The sequence below is a fragment of the Dermacentor albipictus genome, chromosome 7 (genome assembly GCF_038994185.2).
Source record: "Dermacentor albipictus isolate Rhodes 1998 colony chromosome 7, USDA_Dalb.pri_finalv2, whole genome shotgun sequence".
Taxonomy (NCBI): domain Eukaryota; kingdom Metazoa; phylum Arthropoda; class Arachnida; order Ixodida; family Ixodidae; genus Dermacentor; species Dermacentor albipictus.
In genome coordinates this window covers 40,495,068-40,519,523 of record NC_091827.1, presented here as the reverse complement: position 1 = coordinate 40,519,523, position 24,456 = coordinate 40,495,068, and the positions used below count along the sequence as shown (strand labels likewise).

Sequence of the window (24,456 nt, the reverse complement as noted above, 5' to 3'; positions counted from 1 at the left end):
TTTCTCTATAGCAATGCCTGGACACCAGACTTGCCCATCTGTCAGTCATTCTGCACTGAATTTTTGTCTTTGTTCCTGAAACACTGAACGTTGCTCACAATACACGTGAATAAAATGTCCTACCTAAGAACTGTCAGAAGCGTTGAGAGAACGACTGAATACATTGAATGACCGAATACATATCAGCCCCTGGCGTCATCAGCCCTCTACGCATTTAAACTTGAAAGGAAATTTGCCATTACAACTGTCAGCCCCTTTGTCCGGGAATTGAGCATGGCTTTCTTGACCGGCTGCAAGGTTATCATAGAATATAATTCAGGCGAACAATGGCCGCAGATACGCTTGAGCAAACGTAAAAATATGTCTAGAAGAGCAGTACACTTTTGAGTGTGAGACACCCAGTAATGGCGCTTCTAAGCGGCTCCATCATTATTCTCGTAACGGTGACCTATATCCATGGTAGGTAATTAATTTTATCACACATCACCACTCCAGAACTCCCCAATGCCAAGGTTGAATTTTTTGTGTATACAGACAAAACTTTGTTAGTAGATAATTTTCTCAAGCAGTATAATGTTGGCAGTGAGACTAAGTAAAAAGGCCCGCGTAAAGTCATCGAGATCGGTGTCGTATTAAGGGTCCATCATTGTAGTCAGCTTTTGAAGCACGGATTGAGCATGAGTAATTAGTATCAGTATTAGCTGGGCACTCAAATAAGTAGAAATAATTTTGGACAGCTTTGAATTGGAGTAAGAAAAACAAAGGGTAAGAAATCCGAATTAGAGTAAAAGCGCCAAAATCTTTTATGTTATATTTCCCGACATAAATACTCAGTCACACCATAAGCTTGTACTAGCAAATCTGACCGATATTTATCTCTTCGCCCACCACAAAAAAAAATATGGCAGAACGCTGCTGCTGACATAAAAGCTCAAAGTGTCCTGCCGTATCCCGGATATGCTCTCACCTTTGCTATCGTTGTAGCATATATTATACAAGGTGTCCCAGCTAACTTCCCCCAGAGTTTAAAAATAGGCGAATGCAATGTAGCTGGACAGAACAAAGACAATACTGTTTGTCGTCGCTTGGAGATATTCAAGCTATCTTTTTCCTTCCGCCTGAATACATAGTCTTAATTAATAAATCGACTACGCAAATGTTGTAAATATATTCACAGTGTCGATAAGAAAATTGTAGCAACACGAAAAACTGCTGCTACAACTTTCTGTTGCTAAATACATGCTACATAGAAGTGCTTTTCCGAGGGTCAAAGAAATCCGCGGATGCACGCAAAATTGTCGCGCGACTCGAAGCCCTCGAAGCACTAGCTGGCGTGCGTCTCAGTCCTTGTTTCTTGCGCGGTTTTGTACAAGATGCAATACTATAACTAGGCCCGTGTTACACGTTCTTGCTTGCACATTGCACAGTGCTGAGCGGTTGAAAAGCGATACGCGGAGAGCGCGGCTGCCAGAACTTTTCTTGCACCGCCGGTGGGCCTTTGGGCCACCCATTTGATGCATTTGTGTAGCAAATCAAATCGAGTGCCTTTTAAGTGGATTGTCATTCATTCGGCTCCCTCGAAAATTGTGCTTTGCTCACCGGTGGCGGAAGAGGGCCGGCAGTCCTGACCTCCGAGCATCCCGTCTCTGCCTTTGAGTGCTCTGCATGAAAACTATTGCGACACATTGATAAGCGCGACATGGCGAAGACTGAAACGTCAACGCTGCAACAGAGCCGCGGATGTGGAAGGCTGCGCAAATGTTGTCGAGGCAACGTACTTCGAGTTTAGAGAAACATATTAAGATCAAAGCTCCTCGAAGACTAATGCCTGCTTCGAAGAGTAATCCCTGGAGTAACTGTCGGGAATCGGCACGTTCCGTCCTCCCAGGCACTGGCGTTGGTGAGACAAAGCCCGGGTCGTTTCCTTATTTATCTGCCCAAAGCGTTCTTGTGACAAAGACCGCTCTCATTGGGCTACTGGTGGGCGCAGCGAGCACATTGCACCTAAATTTCCATCCATTATTAATGCACCGAGAACGTAAGTTAAAGGGACATTGGAATAGATTGATTGGAACTTAGCGGAAAGCGGCAGCGCTCTCGCCACCAGACGCACATGAACAATAGGGCTCAGCAGGATCCCTGCGGATTTCAAGGAGGATCACCTTTTATCATCATCATCATCATCAGCCTGGTTACGGCCACTGCAGGGCAAAGGCCTCTCCCATACTTCTCCAACTACCCCGGTCATGTACTAATTGTAGCCATGTTGTCGCTGCAAACTTCTTAATCTCATCCGCCCACCTAACTTTCTGCCGCCCCCTGCTACGCTTCCCTTCCCTTGGGATCCAGTCCGTAACCCTTAATGACCGTCGGTTATCTTCCCTCCTCATTACATGTCCTGCCCATGCTCATTTCTTTTTCTTGATTTCAACTAAGATGTCATTAACTCGCGTTTGTTCCCTCACCCAATCTGCTCTTTTCCATACGTACACCTTTTATCACGTGTACGTATTTTGATATAGTGTTGCACAATACATATACTGTGAAAAAAATTCTATGATAGATGCCCTGCAGGGACTGAATGACTCTCCTAATCGCCATAAATGTCCTTCCGGTCACAGTTTACTACTGCAGGGAGTTGCACTGTTGCTTCCAATTCAAGTGGTCACTGATGCTACTACGTCAATTCTGTTTTACAGCTGCTCCAGGAGGACCACCACCAAAAAATCCGCCAAGGCAAACACCTCCCATGTGTACGAAGCCACCGGTCCTGGGCCTCTGTCAGCCATTAAATCAGGCCTGGTATTTTGAGCCGAGACACAACCGATGCAACATGTTCTCCATGGGCGCGTGTGGTGGAGGACCCAATAGGTTTCCATCCGAAAGCAAGTGCATGGCCACGTGCGCACGTGAGTATAATTTGACAGCAACGTGCCAGATGCGACAATGTTAAGCTTGGATTTCTTAAGGCAGTTGGACGGGAAAATGTCCCATACGCAGTAAATATATGCAGCGTTAATATTTCTGTTGATGTGGTTTAAACTTTGGTGCCGAATGCACATTCAATCTTCATGATTAATTGCCTACCCTGGTGTTAATAAATTATGCCCCTTGCAATCTGGTCATATGCGTGTAGATCGTTGGAAACAGTTGTATTGATATAATTTCAAAATGAAGGGCTTTGCCAAAAGCAGTGTCTGGTCAGACTTGGGGAAGAAAAAAAGCCCTGTTTCAGTGCCTCTTGGCCAAGCGGGTTAGCACTAAGACAGCTAAAACTGAATCAAACAAAACCTGATTTCACGAAGTACCCGATCTAACGAAAAAATCTAAAAGGTACCCCTAGGGTTGAACGTTGTCATCAACCCGAAGTGATGAAACTGCATTGTCCAAGCTCGATTAAGCGAAGTTTTTCCTCAAATAACATAATCAAAAGAAGGTGATCTCATTCTAATTTTGACATAGACGAGTTTTCCTTCGAGCGTGCCCTCTTAAGCTAACGCGTTAGAACATTTAAGGGCCCTAGTCACGGTGCCACCTTTGCTTTGACGAGGCAGCACTACGCGTCCATGCACTGAACTATAGACTAAACACGGCCTCAGTAGGGGTGGCGGTGGTTCCTTTCGTTATTTTACAGTTTATGCAACCGATCACTGGATTAGTTGCAAATACCATGCCGCGGTATCTTTTGCGTGTTGCTACGTTACAATTTTAGATTTGCAAGGACCGAAATATTCCTTTCCCGATTTTACAAACCTCCAGGTTTAACGAAATAAAGCCAGTGTGATCACCACTTCGGCAAATCCAGTTTGAACTGTGCTACCCTGCAGCTACACGAGCGTACTACATCACTAAGTTCTGTTTATAATTTGCTGTAATTATTAAAAGTGTTCCTGGCTCTTGGTTGAAAATGAGCACATTATAATTTCGGGTGAGAAGTCAACATCGGAACTCCTCACAAGTCTTGAAGACTAATGAACATTCGGGAATTTTCATCGCTAACAGACTTAGCCGCAACGCAATCACCCCATTGAAGATGAATAAAATGCTTTTAATTCACAAATATAAGCAATATGCTCTTTGTACGTAAGGCTAAAACGGCGGGCGTTGATTCGGCTATTAAATTTAACCTTTTTAGCAGAGTATCTTTGCCCAGAGGGTTAATTCGACAGAACGCGTTAGATACGACCATTCGGCCAAGAACTTACAAAGTTAAACTACTTGCAGTGTTACTGTTAATTTGACTATTTCAGTAAGCCTTTCTTCATACCGTTCAATGGGCGTGCAGCTACCATGGCTGGATCCATTAGAAGGAACTCTCGTCCAGGTTTAACCTGTCCGTGAATTCGATTTACAAAGAAACACTGGTCACAGGCGTCATTTAACTAAAATTAATCCTTTACACGTTCCTTATTGTGAAATGAAATATCACACTATGACCCAGAAATAACATTTAGTTTAGCACTCACAGTTTGAAAACTTCGTATTGCCCCATTGTCCTCTGAAAAGAAGACCCCAGTTAGTGGGCTGCAGTACATTGAACACGACTGGCTCAGTTATTTTAGTCCCTTACACTGTGTCTGCGCAACCCGTTTCACAAGACATTGCAGACAGCACGCTCTGTGTGAATTGGTGTAAGCGAAGTTTTCATAACCTGTCAGGGCAAAATGGCGCAATACGATATGTAAAGCGCTGAAGTTTGCAACTCCTTACGTGTTGCCTAACTCTTTACCAGCCCTGGGTCATGGTGGCGTACCTTTCACTACGAAAGTGAGCCTTCGGCAGGGGTGATATTTTAGGGCCAGAGGTTCTGCTAATCCTGTCATCTTCTGGAGATTCTTGGTGTCTCTGCATCGGATGCCCCCTGTCGAAGTAGATGGCCAAAAGCGTTCATGCACTGTGGGAAGTTCGGCAGAGCGTCATACGTGATCCGCGGAGGGCAACGCCATCTGCTGGTGTTGCGGAGTGTTGCATCATTGCGTCAAGTGACTCAGACGTTAAAACTAATATCTGGAAGCGTACCTGGTACCAAGGCACAAGCCATTCCTGCGGCTAGAGCAGGGACAGCTACTTTTTGAGGCAAGCAGCGATGACAAGAACCACAACACGTCAAACTGCGGAGTATAATTCGCTAAAAATTCATAACTTTCAAAAATATGATGATGGTAAAGGTATATTAAAGATCATAAAGCTTGATTATAATACCTACTAGCCGTAATTGACTAAAATATAAATTTTATGATTATCCTCTTATTGTGGCGGGTTCTTTTCAAAGGGTGGCTGGATTTGGGCTCCAAGGATTTGATGTCGGTGCATGATACGGAACATAGTCCAATAGGTACATATTTATTCACTTTATTTTACTACATTCAGCAAGTTTATCGGAAGAAGAATGGAGTCAATTAATAAATTATATAGGAATATGTGAGGGCCATTGATGTGGCCCAAGATGTCTTTAAATGTGGAACCGTGCTTCTACGTCCTCAAAGCTCATACCTAGAAAGGACAGTTAAGCACCCTTCCTTCTTCCGCACGTCTGTGGTAGCAAAAGAAGAACCCGATGGATGAATTGCACGAACACAGTTTTATATCCAGCTGGTGTTTGTGATATCCAAGCCAATCAACGTTACGCATAGAGATGCTTTTTCAAAAACCGCAATCGGATTGCATGTTTTTTATCTTCTGTTTCTGACATGAGAATGGGTTCTCACAAGACGTTACCCATTCATTCACTTTCCTACAGAAGCCTTGGGCAATGCTGTTCATTGTACCTGAGCACCAAGAAAAGCTGATTCGGTTAAACTATGACACAACGTTAAAATCTGACTTGCTCTGGAGAAGCAGGCTAACTTAGCGTATAGGAATATTATTATTATGCATGGACAGTGCACGTAAAAGCAGACCAGAATGAAATTTTGTCGAATTATTAGCCTTGTCTACGTCCCCTTATTTAAACAAAGCGTCAAATATATGCAAGCGAGAGAAACAGATAACTTACATTCACTCTATAAGTACTGCTTTCCCACGCTCACTAATAATGAAGTTAAAACCCAGCATACACAGGCGTCCATAACACTATAAGAGGATAGTTACAAATCTGCAGGTGGCACGGACACCACCATTTACACGCGGTTGGACTCAGTTGCAGATGGTAGTGCCTCCAGTTTAAAATGGCCATTGTCCTCTAATAAGCCATTTATTTTTACATTTCTCACTAACCACCAGAATCTGATGTAGATGCTTCAATGAGGATCTCCTGGTTGCGCAAGCCAAATTAAGCTGTAATAGGCATCCTACTTTTAGATGCAGTTAACACTCCTAATGTGCGACAAAAAATGTACCGTTGCTTGCTTTCTGATGATAATGAACTTCAGATACCGTGTGTGCGCTTGTGCTAATCTTAGCACCTTCGATGAACTGACGATGAACCCAGCTTACTATGTCACCTTAGAAGTGACATAGTAAGCTGGGGTGCGATCTTGTACGCGTTCCAAAATAGAACGGAGGCGGTTCGTTCTTTACGTCACGAAATAGGCGATATGTTCCATTCCATTCCTCCGATAGCAGACGACACGGAATGATTGACAGCAGATATCACGTCGCAATTGACGTCATGGCGTTCGGCATGGTTCAAATTGACGAATCGTATTTGGCTCAGTGGAACGAACCGCCTCCGTTCTATTTTGGAACGCGTACAAGATCGCACCCCTGATGCTCTATTCTGTGCACCAAATTGATTCGTTTTCCCAGACACGTACCACTTCGGGCTTTGCAACTGAGAGCAAGCACTTATGTTACCTCCTGTTTAGTGGTCTGTGACTGCTCGTGTTGTGGTGCTGATATCGCTAATCAGTCCGTGCACGTTTCCAGAGTCCAAAGGTAAAGTGCCGCCAATGTGCCTGCAAAAACCAGTTACCGGTGACTGTGAAGCAAAAAGATACGCATGGTACTTTGATTATAAAAAAAGGGAATGCAAGATGTTCACCCATGGCACGTGTGAATCAGGCAGCAACTATTTTGCAAGTGAAAGAAAGTGCAAAGAAGTGTGCCTGCGTAAGTAAAAACTTTATTCATAACTGGGCGTCGAGCAGTATTATCAGCAAACAAAATACCTTCCAACAAGGGCATGTTTTACGCCGCTATCCATATTATGAAAAGTTAACAATCACACTAACTTGTTTATTTCGATCAACGATGGAGGAGGCTGCAGGTAAAAATCGCTTGAGAAATAAGCAACTTCACCGAAGATTGCAGCCGCCTCGACAAAGCAGGCGGCGATAACACACATATAGAGAATACAAAAGGTTCAAAACTAACGCACTCTCGTATGAAACAGTCACAGAAGTTAGGAAAGGAAAAAAATGCAAGATAATACTCTTTATCCATCATGTGAGAAAGGACTGATGAAAGGTTCACGTAGTGCTCGTACTGAAGATGTTTGTAACTTTATTTAATAAATATGTAATAAATGTAACCTGTAGAAATATAAGAATGTATGGTGCGATAATATGTAGTAAATTTAAAAGTGTTTAAAGTGTGCATGATATTTTTTTCATAAAATAACTTGCCCGCGCAGTGACCACCTACCACTGTTCGGTGTAACACGTTGCGCATGAATGCATGCTTTTGTCTAGATTATATAAATCAGGAAAATCTCAATCTTTTAGCCTCCCGTTTGAACGCCAGACTAAACTTGTAGTTACAAAGATTGAACGCGCGCAATACATAAGCTTTCAAAAATAAATCGGAAGCTTGGAAATTATATGGTAGATCAAAAAGCGTTCAACCAAGCTTCTTATATAAGTGTATGTATTCTTTTAAAGATTTGTACATGTCGTATTTACCCACACCAATAAACAGTAATACAATGAAGAAAGAAAGAGTGTATTGTAAACAAGAAGCTATATATTGAAAGGTAAAAAACTTCTCTGGCACGCCATCATACCAACAACACGGGATAACTTACCTAAAGCCAATTCAATGTGTGTATGCCAACGCAGATTTCGTGTGAAGGAAGTCGCTTGAAAAATAAGCAACTTCACCGAAGATTGCAGTCACCTCCACAAAGCAGGCAGCGATAGTACACATAAGAGAATACAAAAGGTGCAAAACTAACGCACTTTTGTATTAAACAGTCGCAGAAGTTAAAACGGAAAAAAAGGCAAGATAATACCTTCTATCCAAGTATTTTCACACTACTTATCGTTTCGATCGTTTCGCGTGCATAAATAAGGGTGATGAGACTAAAGTTTACTTAATTAGATTTCGGCCTGAAAATAACAGCTTTTTTCTTGTTTGCATTAATTGGTATAATTTTTGGTGCTGGCTATTCTTGCGGAGCTTTTAGAGCAACGTTAGCTTTATTCTGAAGGCTAATATGTTCAGGTGACGCAAACAATATGGTAGCATCGTCAGCGTACGTTATGTATTTCGAACCTCTGTGGATATTTACAAGGTCATTTATATTAACTATAGAAAAAACACGGGCCAACAACACTGCCTTAAGGAATGCCTCTGCTCATGTTTTAAATCTCAGTGGCAAATATTTATTTGGACGTATTGATAGCGATTATCTAGGCAAGATTTCGTGAGGTTTAGACAGTGCCCCCGAATGCCATAATTTCCAAGCTTTTCAAGTAATGTGGAATGATGGATGCAATCAAATGCTTTAGTGAAATTAATGTGAAGGTTGAGCACGACATTCTTGTTTTCAAACTCTGATAGAATAAATTATTTTTGTTAAAGTAGGGCTAATTCCATTGACAGGCGTTTTATAGATCCAAATTCGGCTTAGGAGATAAGATAGTGCTTATCGAAAAAAGAGATTTTAGCCCGCTTATAGACATCGCTGACATGCTGCTATGCCTGGGGAAGAGAATTTCAGGATGAAATTTGTCTAGATACGGCCAACAGCGAGCAGGCTTAGGTTGGAAAATTTGACCGGTGACACACTTCTACCACAGAATCACCGTCGGCTTTGTACATCAATATTTTCCCGTTTTTGCGTCATGCGTGTTTGTACTCATTTTGTTTGTGCTCTCTAGAAGAAGAAAATGCGCTTCAACCTGGTTGGCTACGGAATTTGGCCTATTCCGTAGGCAATGCTCTCTGACGTGCGACTTAAAGCATTGGCCGCCGCGAGCTAAGAAAGCAACTGGTACGCTTTCACTTTCATAAGCAACTTGTTGATACGCGACGTATGATGCACCTGAAAGGTAGTTGTAATGTTGGTGCGTTTTATTCCCGAGTACGTGGCCTAGTGGAAACTGCCGTGGACGCAAGTGCTACTGTCGGTTGTGCTTTGCTATATGCCCAATGCACCCGACTACTGAATGAGTAAGCCTGCGTTGGCACAACACACTAATGCTTGGGATCTAGGCCTACTTGTCGGAGCGCCGGTGTGTTTTGCTCTCATGTCCAGGTTTGGCCCATCCGTAAGACACTGGAATATATATATATATATATATATATATATATATATATATATGTGTATATATATATATATATATATATATATATATATGTGTGTATATATATATATATATATATATATATATATATATATATATATATATATATATATATATTAGGAGAAGCCTTGACCCAGTGCAAGTCGGACGCCTGCCTACCTAGCTCGAAGCCAATAGATATAAATAAGCATTCATAAATTGAAATACGAGCGGTTCTTAATCTAAGGTAGTATAGTAGAGGGATTTAAGAGGAAGATTTACTTTAGGTCATACACCTATGCCGCATAGTTAAGTGTATGCAAAACGCGGAAATTAGTTTCTTAGACAAATGACATTTAATAACGTTTCTTGCAATCGAGGGAGGACCTAAATCTGCAGTAACTGTTCGAATTTCGATTATGGCCAGAACTTTTGATACAAGAATTTAGGAAAATCAGTAAGTCTGAAATAGAAATAGAAGCATGAAATTTACATATCCGGGACTCCGCACTAACAAAAACTATCGCAATACCGTAAAAATTCATCCGTCACAGCACATAAAGCGAATAATTTTAATATGATGTACGTCCTATGGGAATTTCTTAAAATGTTTACAACAGTTTCGCAATACTCCTACCCACTTATTAAAGTTATATTTCATGGCCACCTATATTTCACCAATTTTCACCACTTTATAGGCATTATTAGATGCAATTTATGAAATTGGGATATCGTTTTTCGTTGCAGAGTTACATCCTCGTAAACTTTTATAGTAGGTTTAACAAAATTTGCACTTTTGAACAATTTTTTTTACACTGAGAGCGTAAATTATTGATATGCTTGCAACATTCGCTAGAGCTTAACTTCTCCGCTTCGATGCAACAAACCTGATGGCATTTAGTGCAGCAGTAGTCGAAAAAAAAAACCGACTTCGCATTTCCAATGCTTTTAGATAGCAGACCACAAGCTAAAGCTTCCTATTTACTTCTCAGTGTTATTAAATTTATTTTTAACTAAACTTCTAGGCTGCACTTGCTATAAACTAATGTTTAGTTACAATGGCCGAGTCTTCTACGATTGACAATTGCTATAAATGCGATGGAGGTGCCTGACTCCCGTTGTTGGCTAAAGGTGAGCTGTGTTGCTCTCCAGTTTTTTTTTTTTTTAGCCCAGCAACAAGAGGCTGGTATGACACTTAGGTGGCCAGACACCGCAATAAAAGTAAGCGCTAACCATCCATATTTCTTGTGTGGATGTCTTGAGCTCATTGTGACATAAAATTATTCAGACTACCGTGTAGGTGCGGGTTCGTCGCCAGATATTCACGCGATTCACGAGATTCCACGGGAACCACGTGACTCACCGGACTGCGGCATCATGCTGTTAGGAATGTCCGGTGCTTTGTGGGAGCGATGTAAAATGACTCGGAGGTCAACCGACAACTGCAGCTTTGAACCATGTACTCAACTTCGCGGCCGCAGTCCCGGTTTGGCCACTGATGGCTCCTCATTTTTGCCGTCAAGGCATCATTCCTCCTTCGTAGCTGATTTGCATTACTCACCGATGATTCTAGCAGCGCAGGAGCTCTAGCTGTCGTCAAACGCAAAGACGACTTTTGGTCACGGCCTTCAATGGCCTAACACCATGCAAATTCGTGTGCTTCGTTCCTTTATTCGCGTGCACGTCAATGTACAGAGGGAAATGCACGTTTAGCGCCTAAATGAAACAGACTGTGCTATGCACCATACTGTGATTCAGTTCTGCCATACAGAAGCAGCACGCTACTGTTGGCAGACCAACGTCAAAGAAAAGCACGAAACTTCGATGGATAAAAATATTTGGTGCATTTGTTACCGAGCTTCTATGGATAGGACTAAATGTTTAGGTATTCCGTTATCAAGCCCCGTCTATCCGACATGTTTGGTAAAATGCTGCTCCATCTTCTAAACAATTACACCGATTGTTACCTCACGCAATTTTTCTAGTTCGAACGAATGACTAAAGTATGTCCCGAGACAAATAGCGTTCTTACCTCTTTTCGGTAAACTTCTGGAACGGAATAAACTGCCTGCTTAAGAAGTCACAATACCTAGTTGTGTAATGAAACAGTTTACCCGCCGTGGTTGCGCAGTGGCTATGGTGTTGGGCTGCTGACCACGAGGTCGCGGGATCGAATCACGGCCACGGCGGCCGCATTTCGATGGGGGCGAAATGCAAAAACACCCGTGTACTTAGATTTAGGTGCACGTTAAAGAACCCCAGGTGGTCGAAATTTCCGGAGTCCTCCACTACGGCGTGCCTCATAATCAGAAAGTGGTTTTGGCGCGTAAAACCCCATAATTTAATTTTTTTAATGAAACAGTTTCAGTACCTTTCTAATTATTATTTTAAGGGCACAAGTAGAAGTTAAGTGACTGAAGTGAATGTAGCGAAAAAACGCAATGACGGGAAAAGAATCGATCCCACAAGCGGTTTGAAATAGGACAACGATTTCTGGAATAACTTCATTAAAGTGAGGCTTCTCAAGAGCCTTAGTATTCTCCGCTTTAAAGTGTGCTACGACGCATATTGTCCTTCCACCTAATTGTTTAAAAAAGTCGCACATCAAGTTGTTTTGGACGATCCTAATTCTAATTGCAATATATTGTAACCAACAGTTACAACAGCCGTTTCTAGGAAAACTGATTTATTCTGGGCGAACCTGTGCCCGTCCAAAAGAACTCGACTGAATACTCAACAGCAACCACAAAACGTTTCTCGAGCTACGCTCCTTCGAACGTCGTTCTCTTCTTTTTGTCGCCTCCTGTCGCGTGCCAGTCCGATTCTCGCGCACGAGCCGCCGGTCTGTCAGCACCGGCGCAGCGTTGCCTTGCGGTGCTTTTCTTGACGCTTGCGGTGTGGCGGCTCTTTTAAACGCAGTTGGCATGTGGCGGTCGTCTTGTGTTCTCGCAATGCTGGCGGCATGAGCCCCCTCCGAAGAAGCATCGTCCCGATGCGTAGAAAAGGCCTACAGAGAAGCCAACTGCTTGAAAAGGGCAGTGGTCAGGGGATGGCTGGTGCTAGGCTTGATAGTACGTGTAAATTCCGGTTGTCAATGCCTTTCATGGTAAGGCTTCATTCGTACTACGTGTACGACGTCTGGGCGAGTCCTGCGTCGTGTGGAGCAGACTTGGCCTTCAGGAGTTACCTCGTAGTTTACGGGACTTAGCCGGCGAAGTACTCTGTAGGGGCCAAAGTAACGGCGCAATAGCTTCTCCGAAAGACCGGGCGTACGTATTGGCGTCCATACCCACACTTTGTCTCCAGGGTTGTACTGTACCTCTCTTCGCCCTAGGTTGTACCGGTTTGCGTCGACGTTTTGCTGTTGTATGATACGGTGCCTTGCCAACTGCCGTGCTTCTTCTGCCCTTTCTACGTACTCACTAGCGTTAGGGTCGTCTTCACTGCTGTTGTTTACAGGTAACATCGCGTCTAGTGTCGTTGTTACTGTCCGACCGTAAGCAAGTTCAAATGGCGTGAAATGTGTCGTCTCTTGTACTGCAGTATTATACGCAAAGGTAGCATATGGTAGAATACTGTCCCATGTCCGATGCTCGATGTCCACGTACATTGAGGTCATGTCAGCGAGCGTTCTATTGAGCCGTTCAGTCAGGCCGTTTGTTTGCGGATGGTACGCTGTGGTTTTTCTATGAGCAGTATGTGTTAGTTTCATAACACACTGCATCAAACGGGCAACAAAAGCTGTTCCTTTGTCTGTTATGAGTACTTTAGGTGCGCCATGTCGTAACACTATGTGTGTGACAAAAAAGTGAGCCACTTCAATGGCGGTTCCTTTTGTAAGAGAAGAGGTCTCAGCATACCGGGTCAGATAATCGGTTGCTACCACAATCCACCGCTTTCCTGAGGTTGAAACGGGAAATGGTCCAAGTAAATCCACTCCTATTTGTTCAAATGGCGCTGTTGGTGGCTGTATCGGCTGCAGAAAACCTGCTGGTTTGAGTGGCGGTCTTTTTCGTCTTTGACAATCTCGGCACGATTTGACATAGTGCTGCACTGAATTCATGAACTTCGGCCAGTAATATTTCTGGCGGATTCTCGCCAGAGTCCTACTAACGCCCAAGTGGCCAGCTGCAGGATCATCATGGCAAGCTTCTAAGATCTCAGCTCGCAGCGATGATGGTACGAGAAGTAGAAACGTCTCACCACTGTGCTCGAAGTTTCGTTTGTAGAGGACGTTGTTCCGGAGGACATACGAACCCAATCCGCGAACGAAAACTCGAGGCACTTTCACTTGTATACCCTCCAGGTACTCGATGAGCAGGAGTAATTCCGGATCAGTACGCTGATGATGAGCCATTTCCGTCGTATTCACAGCCCCAAGAAATGGGAATTCTTGCTCGTATTCAGGTGACGTAGCCTCGATTGGTGCGCGTGATAAGCAATCAGCATCATTGTGCTTGCGACCGGACTTGTAAATGACCGTGATGTCATACTCCTGTAGACGCAAACTCCATCGAGCGAGTCTTCCAGAAGGGTCCTTGAGGTTCGCCAGCCAGCACATTGAGTGATGGTCGCTGATGGCTCGAAATGGTCTGCCATATAAGTATGGCCGGAACTTACTGATGGCCCATATAACCGCCAGGCATTCCTTTTCTGTAGCTGAGTAATTTGTCTCGGCTTTCGATAAGGTACGGCTTGCGTACGCAATGACTTTTTCTTCTCCATTCTGCCACTGAATAAGTATGGCACCGAGACCAACGTTACTCGCGTCGGTGTGGATGTCTGTTTCGGCATTTTCATCAAAATGGGCAAGTATAGGAGGACTCTGCAAACGCCGTCGTAGTTCAGAGAAGGCGTCTTCTTGTTCTTTCTCCCACACAAAAGGGACATCTTCTTTTGTCAGCCGCGTGAGTGGTTCGGCAATTTTAGAAAAATTTTCTACGAAACGCCTGTAGTAGGCACACAGTCCCAGGAAACGTCTAATGGCTTTTTTGTCTCTTGGCTTCGGAAACAGTTCTACTGCAGTGATCTTCTCAGGATCGGGGCGGACGCCTTCAGCACTGACAATGTGTCCGAGAAAGCGGAGCTCACGAAAGCCGAAGTGGCATTTTTCGGGTTTTATGGTCAATCCCGCCATGCGAATAGCATCCAAAACTGCTCTCAGTCGCTGCACGTGCTGCTCGAATGTAGTGGAGAAGACCACCACATCATCAAGGTAGACGAGGCACGACTGCCATTTCAGTCCGGAGAGAACAGTGTCCATCATCCGCTGGAATGTGGCTGGCGCAGAACACAGACCAAATGGAAGCACCTTAAACTCGTATAAACCATCCGGTGTCACAAACGCTGTTTTTTCGCGATCTCGCTCGTCCACTTCAATCTGCCAGTACCCGCTTTTGAGATCCAGAGAAGAGAAGAAGTAAGCATTGCGTAGTTTGCCCAAGGTGTCGTCGATGCGGGGGAGTGGATAAACATCCCGCTTCGTGACGAGGTTGAGTTTCCTGTAGTCAACACAAAATCGTAGGGTGTTATCCTTCTTTTTGACTAGGACTACTGGAGATGCCCACGGACTATTGGATGGCTGTATTACATCGTCCTTGAGCATTTCTTGTACTTGACTTCTTATCGCTTCTCTTTCTTTTGGAGCTACTCGGTACGGGTGTTGGCGAACTGGTCTTGCAGGTTCTTCGACCACAATGCGGTGTTTTGCGACGGGAGTACGACGCACTTTCGATGAAGTCGAAAAGCATTCTGCAAACTCTGTGACCAAGTTCACAATCTCATCTCTTTGTAGTGATGACAGCTGTCGGTCGATGTCGATAGAAGTAAGGACACTGTCTAAAGTGGCAGAAGCTGGTGATGCTGCATCGAGGGTGGACACATCCGCAAATTGTGCATAGTCCTGAAGAGACGCTATGGCTGTTCCCTTCGCCACTTGTTGTGCCTCATTGCCAAAGTTAGTCAAAAGGACGTCCGCATATCCGTTACGCAGGTGAACTAGGCCTCTTGCCACGCATATTTGCTTTTCCAGTAGCAGCCCGATATTTCCGTCTGCTAGACCCTCATAGTCACGAAATACGTCGCTCCTTACAACGACAGTCATACTGCACCGTGCCGGCACCGTCACGTCTTCATCCACAATACGGAGAGAGGAAATATGTGGCTGTTCTGTATCAGAAATGGTAACAGCATTTTCTGTGGAAAACAACACGCGTGATTCTTGCAAGTCGATAATTGCGCCATTCGTTCGCAAAAAGTCCATGCCCAGTATCAGATCACGGGAACACTCAGGGAGAACAATAAAGCTGCTGACGTATGTAAAGCCTCTAATTCTGATTCTTGCTGTGCACATTCCTACGGGGTCGACTAGGTGTCCCCCCGCTGTACGTATTAGAGATCCGGTCCAATGGGTCAATACCTTTTTCAATTTTCTGGCGAGTCCACTGCTAATAACTGAAAAGTCCGCACCAGTGTCTATCAACGCAGTCACTTCGAAGTCGTCGATGATGACGCGCAACTCGGAAGTAACGGCGTCATCGCTGCACTTGTCCGTCGTTTCGTCACTGCCGTCGTCTTGTCGTATTGGCGATGGAGGGCCTTCAGTGTTCCGGGTGTCAGCGGCCTTGCCTCCACAGGTCGCTGGCTCTAGTTTTCCCGTCGCGGACTTTGGGAGCGACGCCTCGGTGAAATGGAAGCGGGACGCGGACTGGGGGACCTATAACGCATAGGCGCTGCTGATCGAGGTTCGTGTTGCTGGGGGTTCCGAACAGTTTGGCGCGTAGATAAAAATGCCTCAATCTCATAAGGGCGCTCACCGCTTCGAGGGCAAGGCGCATTCATAGAGAAGCCACGCAGTCCTACTCGGCGATACTGGCATTCCCGGTATAGGTGACCAGCCTCTCCACAGTGGTAGAAGAGGGGACGCCGGTCTGCAGTGCGCCATACATCACTTTTACGTGGGCTTCCTTCTGGCAAGGGCTTCACATTGCGAGGGAGTACCTGGGGTATTGTGGCCGTTCGTCCAAAGTCGGCGCGTCCTAGGTCCTGACGTAAAGCTTGGGCGTACGACATCCGCGGCTGACGCTCTGGCTGTGCATGGGGCCGTACCTGAGGCTCTGGCTCACAAATTACTTGCCGGACTTCTTCGCGTATGACGTCAGCAAGTGAGGACACCGTAGGAGGGCTTTGGGCCAGCTGCAGTTTCTGCAGCTCTTCCCTGACGACGGACCTCACCATTTCGCGTAGGACGTCCATGTTGTTGGGGAGGGCTCCTGGCCCAACGTCAAATGATGCGACGCATACATCTCTGTTGTACTGCCTCGCACGCTGCTGCAGCGTCTTCTCCATCGTCGTCACCTCTGATCGAAATTCGGCTACAGTGCGGGGCGGATTACGAACCAGGCCGGCAAAGAGTTCCTGTTTCACACCGCGCATTAGGTGCCGCAATTTCTTGTCCTCATCCATGTTTGGGTCGGCTCGGCGGAAGAGGTGGGTCATGTCTTCAATGTACATGGTCACACTTTCATTGTTCCGCTGGTTCCTCGCCTGAAGAGCGGCTTCTGCCCTCTCTCTGCGGTCCGTGCTCGGGTACGTAGCTAACAGCTCTCGTCGGAAGTCGTTCCATGATGATAACGACGCTTCGTGGTTTTGAAACCACGTGCGTGCAGATTCCTCTAGCGCGAAGTACACATACCGCAGTTTCTTTATCTCGTCCCAACCATTACACCTGGCGACACGCTCGAAGTTTTCGAGCCAATCCTCGGCATCCTCGAATGTGTCTCCGTGAAAAGATTCTGGCGTCCGAGGCGAGTCAACGACGACGTGAGGAGGGATTACTTGGGTAGCCATCGCACTGGTACCTAGGCTGACTGCCGCCGCTGCCCTTGGTGAATCGGCGAGAGGACCAAACTCGGGGGCCTCACCTCGTATGCGGCGGCTCGTGCGTTGGTGGACAGGCGTTAATTCCGTTGGCTCCAAACTTCGGGGATCCGGGCTACCTTCCCTGGCGTGTGTGGGGCTTGGAATCATACCCCGCACCTCCACCAGATATGTAACCAACAGTTACAACAGCCGTTTCTAGGAAAACTGATTTATTCTGGGCGAACCTGTGCCCGTACAAAAGAACTCGACTGAATACTCAACAGCAACCACAAAACGGTTCTCGAGCTACGCTCCTTCGAACGTCGTTCTCTTCTTTTTGTCGCCTCCTGTCGCGTGCCAGTCCGATTCTCGCGCACGAGCCGCCGGTCTGTCAGCACCGGCGCAGCGGTGCCTTGCGGTGCTTTTCTTGACGCTTGCGGTGTGGCGGCTCTTTTAAACGCAGTTGGCATGTGGCGGTCGTCTTGTGTTTACGCAATGCTGGCGGCAATATTATTAGATCTTGGGGCGAAATATCTTAGTAGCGGAGATGTTTGGAGGGATTTATCCTGTGGGTGGCTATACCTTCGCTGTTGCTCTAATCCAGTTTCATAATTTCAAGATGCCTTCAAAAGGAGATTAGAGGTAGTTATTTAGTGAATCTTTCAATGTCCATTTCGACATCGCCATCTACCGCGCATATAGTGTAAGCGCCCATTCATGCAATCTATTTCGCCCAATCATATTGCTGAATTGGTTCCCCGCGAATAAAAGAGCCGTTGGCTGCAACAAAAAAAGACACCTACAACATACATAAATTTCTCGACGTCGCACCTAAATTTAAAATAACCCAATAAACAGTGTCTCGTGCAAAGAGAAGCATGTTAGCAAAGAGAAAATATAATTCAGGCACATGTGCAGCCTTACATGTTGCAAACAACACCTTGACGTTGCTATGCGACACTCTAAGAGCGCCGGGTGAAGGCGAAACTGACGTAGTGGCAGTAGAGACCCACTGGGGACAAATAGTCAGAAGCGCCAGCGCAAAAAAAGTTAACGTTGCTCAGTGTAAGGACTGGAGCCGATTCATTTTGATTAACGACAGGCGCGTACGTGCTTATCAGGGGCTCGACCTCAAGCTTATCCCCACTGACAAAATTAACAGAGATCACGTGGCCATTCCAGGGGAATGAACCGGAGGGTTACCGACGTTTTCGGTGGCGACGTAGCCATAGATAGGGGCATTATCTGAGACAGCGTCCCGGCAGTTGATACGGAGTCAGTTAATGTGTCTCACCTGGAAGCCTTGTTAGCTAGCGGAACTATTGCGTTTTGTTTCGTGCACCGAAAAATATCAAGTTTGTTCACCGTAATTTTCCAGGTTTATTGCGATAGCAGATTATTGTGATTCATTCGCATGACTCATTTCTGAATATTGCGGCACCTTGCGCTAATGTCACTGATGCATCTATTTTCATTTGCAGAAGTAAAGAATCCAACACTCGTCTGCAGCGACACGCCGAGATCAGGCTATTGTTTTGGCTTAAACACTTACTGGTATTTTGACCAGAGCAAGAACAACTGCTATCACTTCAAGGGCTGGTGGTGCGCAAAAAATGCTAATGGATTTAGGTCTTACAAAGTCTGCATGGACAGGTGCAGCTGTAAGTGTCGAATATTACGGCGTTTGCCAAATCACCGCGAGTTTCTCATATTGACACTATAAACTGCAACTTTTTCAATGTTATCACAGATTCTTTGGGTCGCCAATTTTCAATGTTTCTGACGTGATTTATTTTCGAAAACCTTCATGTAACCTAGGGGTAATGTTGCATCACATATTCTTCTACCACACATAGTGCGCTAACCGCCTGCGTGTATTTCAAATATAAATAACGACTCGATATATACGACATCCGCAGCATGCATATTTAGATAACAGTAACACACGTAAAACGAAAACTTCTTGACGTTTGGCAATATCTTAAGTGACCAGCCTCCAAATTTCTTATAAGAAATCATCGCTTACAGCCGTTGATTGCCATGTAATTCTTAAGGAAGGTTTAAACGAGAAGCAAGTGGGTAACCGAGGGGCCCGATTTTTATTAGTCATGTCATGAGAAGCCAACAAACGCTGACACCAAGGACAACATAGGGTAAATTAGTTGCGCTGAATAAATGAAATAAAGAAACGATAAATTATTGGGGATGAAATGGATGAAAAAACTTGCCGCAAGTGGGGAACGATCCCATACCCTCGGATTAATAAATGATAAAGAAACAATAAAAATTATGGAAATAAAGGTAGATGAAAAGGCAACTTGCCGCAAGTGGCGAACATTCCCACACCCTTCGCGAAGGTTATGCGATCGTTCCCCACCTGCGGCAAGTTCTTTTTTATCAACTTTCATTCCCATTAATTTATTATTTCTTTCTTTCATTTATTAAGCACAAGTAATTTCCCCTATGTTGACCTTGGTGTCATTGTTTGTTGGCTTTTATGTTAAGCAAGGCTTGGAAACATTTAAATATTTTAAGGTATTTAAGATAGCTGATGAAATTTCAGCCTAAATATTAGGAGTGCATGCTTTATATATAAAGATTATATACTAGGATAATGCCAGCAAGCTTGAAAGTTGAAAAAATCGATAAGCAGACAAAGACAAAGCGACAGGAAACTAGCCACCTTCCTGTCGATTTGTCTTTGTCTGCTTCTCGATTTTTGCAACTTTCAAGTTTGCTCGCATTCTTCTATTATAACCATGTACCAACTAGCCCAACAAGCCACTCCCACAATGATTATAGTAATTCGGCCAGCAACTGGTGTTCAGCTCTCTTACTTAAAAAGGATTGTGACACATTCTAAAAGAGAGAGTGCGAATATAACTAATGTGCAAGCAGATTCTCGCTGCCAATCGCAGGGCTGTTGATATTTTCATCGCTTACTTATGTAAAGCTTTTTCTGTTTCAAGCGCAACACAGATTTAACATGGTGCCCACGGCACTCATGTGCACGAGCCATCTCTGAGCTTGAAAACTTAACATTTTACCTTCCTTTCATATCCTGGGTTCTGCCATCATTTCGGTGAACAAGCAGTCTGACGAAGCACACTGACGAGACAATAATCACCTAACTAACCTAACTAAAAAAACCTAACCTAACGAAACATGCGTGCTACTGCGGTAACGTACACTGGTTAGCATTTCAGATCCCTTCAAATCTAATTCAAAGAACTTCAGCGAACTCTCATTTGCTGTTCAAATTTTCGATAAGTCAGTTGGTCCAGAGGTGTTCGATTAATAAAACCAAGACTCGCTGATGACTTAAAGTGTATCGTTGCTTGCAAATTTTTAGCGCTCCCAATTGAAATCGATGTCAGAAATCTTAGGTCACTAGAATTTATTGCTTTCTTATGTATGTGTTGGCATAAATTTATCACTTTGAACTCTATTTCAGAAAACTTTTAACTCAAAGATTTTGTTTTCCATTTTTCATAATTGTCATTAGGAAAGGTGATAACGAAATGCTGGTCTATTAGCTCGAGCAACGCGTCTCTGGCAGCCGTTTATTTGTCCCAGTGTGACAGAAACAGTGCACAAAACGTAAAATGTGCTAAACTCTGTGGATCACGTGGTGCTCATTATTCGAGCATGAGGTGATAAGAAGTCCACTTAGCAGTTAACAAGAATTTTACCCAACGAGAAATTGCCTAATTTTCTTCCTTTATCAACGTCGTAAACGCAAGTAATTACTAGAAGCAAATATTTACTATATTTTGTGGCCTGTTCATGGATTATTTCTCAGCATCCCCTTAACACTCAGTTCGGCCCCACCACAACAGAAGTGTCGAGCGGTGAGAACTGTAAAGAAAGTTCCATGATTCCTATTGTTTCTGCTTGAGGGTGACTTGAATATCTTCAGTTCAAAGAATCGAGCACTGGTAATGTCGGGACGACTTCTCAGTCTCTTCCTATTCGTTTACGTAAACCTTTAAATTTAGTATAATTGAAGTAAATGAAGCACGTGAGATGTGGCACGCTAAAACTTGTTCTTTCCATTGCCTCCCACAGTTACATTAGAAAAGGTGGATGTGATAACAATGTACTGCTCGGTTTGACGCAAACCTTCAACATCGCCGGTAGTGTCCTGATTTTTTTTTCGAATGCGCTGACATACTAACTCTTTCATTCCCTCAACTACAGATACGTGATTACCCAGGAATTGTCCACAATGCAAAGAGAAGACGGAACCGCAACCTGAGCAGAAGAAACAAGCAGTAAAAGGGCCGAAATAAAAGCAATCTGTCCACGCTCGCAGAAATGTTCCTCTATAAAACATTTTTAAAATCAATGTGCAAGGCGTCAGTCCTGTAATCAGTCCTGGAAGTAACTGCGGCATAGACGTGCTTTCTGGAAAGGCAAAACGCAGAGCACTAGCCAGAAGCTAGTGAAATAATTCTATTCTAGGACTATTAATTCTAGGACTAATAATTCTAGGACTATTCAGTACTGGACTATTCTGAAATACAGTCAGACAAGGCACAGGAGGACAACGGCTTACCACCCGCAGACGAATGGTCTTACGGAGCGGCTGAATAAGACCCTCGCCGACATGCTAGCGATGTACGTCGACGTCGAACACAAGACCTGGGTTGCCGTCCTGCCGTACGTAACATTCGCTTATAACACGGCGGTGCAAGAAACAACACAGATCACGCCGTTCAAGTTGGTTTACGGCAGGAACCCGACGACGACGCTCGACGCCATGCTGCCGCACGTAACGGACGAAGAGAATGTTGACGTCGCTAGCTATCTCCAGCGCGCCGAAGAAGCCCGACAGCTCGCCCGCCTGCGAATCAAGAGCCAGCAGAGGACCGACAGCCGACACTACAACCTCCGACGACGCTTCGTCGAGTACCAACCTCGCGACCGTGTTTGGGTCTGGACCCTGATACGCCGACGAGGACTCAGTGAGAAACTACTCCGACGCTATTTCTGACCCTACAAGGTGATCCGACGTATTGACGCTCTGGACTATGAGGTCGTGCCAGACGGCATTTCGCATTCACAGCGGCGCCGCGCACGATCTGAAGTGGTCCACCTGGTGCGCCTTAAACCCTTTTACGGACGCTGACAAACTTCGCCATTTTTGTTCTTTTCTTTGCTACGAGTGCTTTTGTTTATTACCTTCGTTTGTTTGCAGCATCGGGTCGATGCTTTTTAGGAGGGGGGTATTGACACTTGTACTTATCTTTATCGAGCGACCAGGTTTCGCCACCTAACAAATGTTATCGCACAGCGCGGGACGCGCCTGCATGTATCCGAAGTCTCTGGAAAGTTATCGATGCTTCTATCCGCTGTCTGTTGTCGCCGAACCATGTGTTATCTGATTTCATCGCGTAACGCGAATGGTGTAGAACTTTGTGGATGGCACGCGGGTCCGAACGATTAGTCTGGAACATTCGACGACTGCTCTATAAAAGCCGACGCGCTTGACCCGCTGATCAGATTTTCGACGATCGCCGACTGTGTTCGCCGCTTTCGTTGTGCTATAAGTGTAGCCTGTTTTGTGGGCACAGGTTCGCCCAATAAAAGCTAGTTTTGTATTCCACCGTACTGATTCTTTCTTCGCCGTCACTACCACGTGACAACATTAGAAAGCTATTTTTACCCTAGTAGTAAATCATAGTAAAACGTTGAGTGAAAATAAATTGAGGTGCTTCTTTGTACATAGCCTGCCATATAAACTCAGTCCAGGACATGTTATCAAGGTACTTTAAAGAGTAAGGAGGCGTAGTATGTTGTATAGAAAAATCTGAAGATCATTTATCATACATGGCCGTGTAGGTTGAGTGATTTAATACTTGTAAGTTATGCATGAAATATGTGCTTAACGTATTGATCGTATTGCTACGGGAAGAAGCGTAAGTATATTTAAGTAGTTCTTTAATGGCTGAGCCAACAGATGCCGAATAGCATTAGTCCCACAGCTTCCGCGTTGTCTTTCAGACCTGAATACAATTCCTCTTCTTGCAACATTACACGCTGTTACATTACCACCGGGCGGAAGAAGCGCATTATTGGTGCGGTTCACATGTCCCAGAAAGGTGTGGTTTGAGGCGATAGACGCAGATGACGTCAAAGGAATGCGCTGGCGCGGCTGCGTCGAGAGTAGCCACTTCATATGTGACAGGAGTCACCTGGTGGAGTATGTGGCAAGGGTCGGAGAACCGCGAGAGTAGTTTTTCTGAAAGACCAACACATTTAGATGGAGACGGCACTAGGACAGCGGCACCTGATCAGCTGTCCACTTCATGATGACGTCGGTCGTAATGGAACTTCTGGCGTGTCTGTGAGGCGGAGAGACAAAGGTGGGCATTGTGGCGTGCTTGTGCCGCGGTGGCTATGGCGTCACGAGCACACTATATCGGGGTGTCCAAGTGGTGGAAAACAGTCTATAAAGTAAACGTCGGATGGTCACCGAATAGGAGATAGAAGGGTGAGTAGCCAGCTGTGTCGTGGAGCGAGAAATTGCAAGCAAACTTGACAAACGAGTTCTATGTGATTCACCCAATGTCACCTTTGTTGTAGTAGATGGGTGTCATAGCCATGCTGATCGGAGGAAACATACATGACGGTTCATTGTGCTGTTCAGGCGTTCGGTAAGACCATTAGTTCGCAGGTGATAGGCTGTAGAAAGCTTGCCTTCAGTTGCGTATGATCGACGTAAGTTGCGGAGGACATTGGCTAGAAAGTATCGGCCGCGATCGCCGAACGGCGCCTTGGTGAGGGATAACATGTGGAAACAAGAAGTCAGTGACTTCTGCAGCGCAGCTGATGGGTAGGGCTCTAGTAATGGCATAGTGGGTGGTATTGTCCGTAGCCATGGCAATCAGCTTATTTTCCGCATTTGATACAGGCTATGACCCGAGAAAATGAAAACCAACGCGAACGAAAGGGTTGGTCGGTATGCATAGAGGCTGCAGCAGACCAACAAGATGCATAGCTGTTTTTTTTTTTCAGGCGTTCAGACGACTCACATGGGGCGACATAGAGGCGAGCAAAGCGGTTAAGGGCACGCCCGAAAAAAACTTCGCCTACAGCAGTCATACATCTGAGAGACGCCAAGGTGCCCAACGGTGGGAACGTCGTG

General features: G+C 45.0%; 1 protein-coding gene across 1 annotated transcript; it reads left to right on the top strand.

Annotated features, from left to right (window-relative positions):
• The first annotated feature begins 300 nt into the window (after positions 1 to 300).
• On the top strand, positions 301 to 22,914 carry LOC135920976 (amblin-like). The gene is made up of 5 exons (XM_065455263.2): positions 301 to 459; positions 2,700 to 2,909; positions 6,868 to 7,050; positions 18,788 to 18,967; positions 21,507 to 22,914. The coding sequence occupies exons 1-5, from the start codon at positions 405 to 407 to the stop codon at positions 21,512 to 21,514; spliced, it is 636 nt and encodes a 211-aa protein (XP_065311335.1). The 5' UTR covers positions 301 to 404; the 3' UTR covers positions 21,515 to 22,914.
• The last annotated feature ends 1,542 nt before the right edge of the window (positions 22,915 to 24,456 follow it).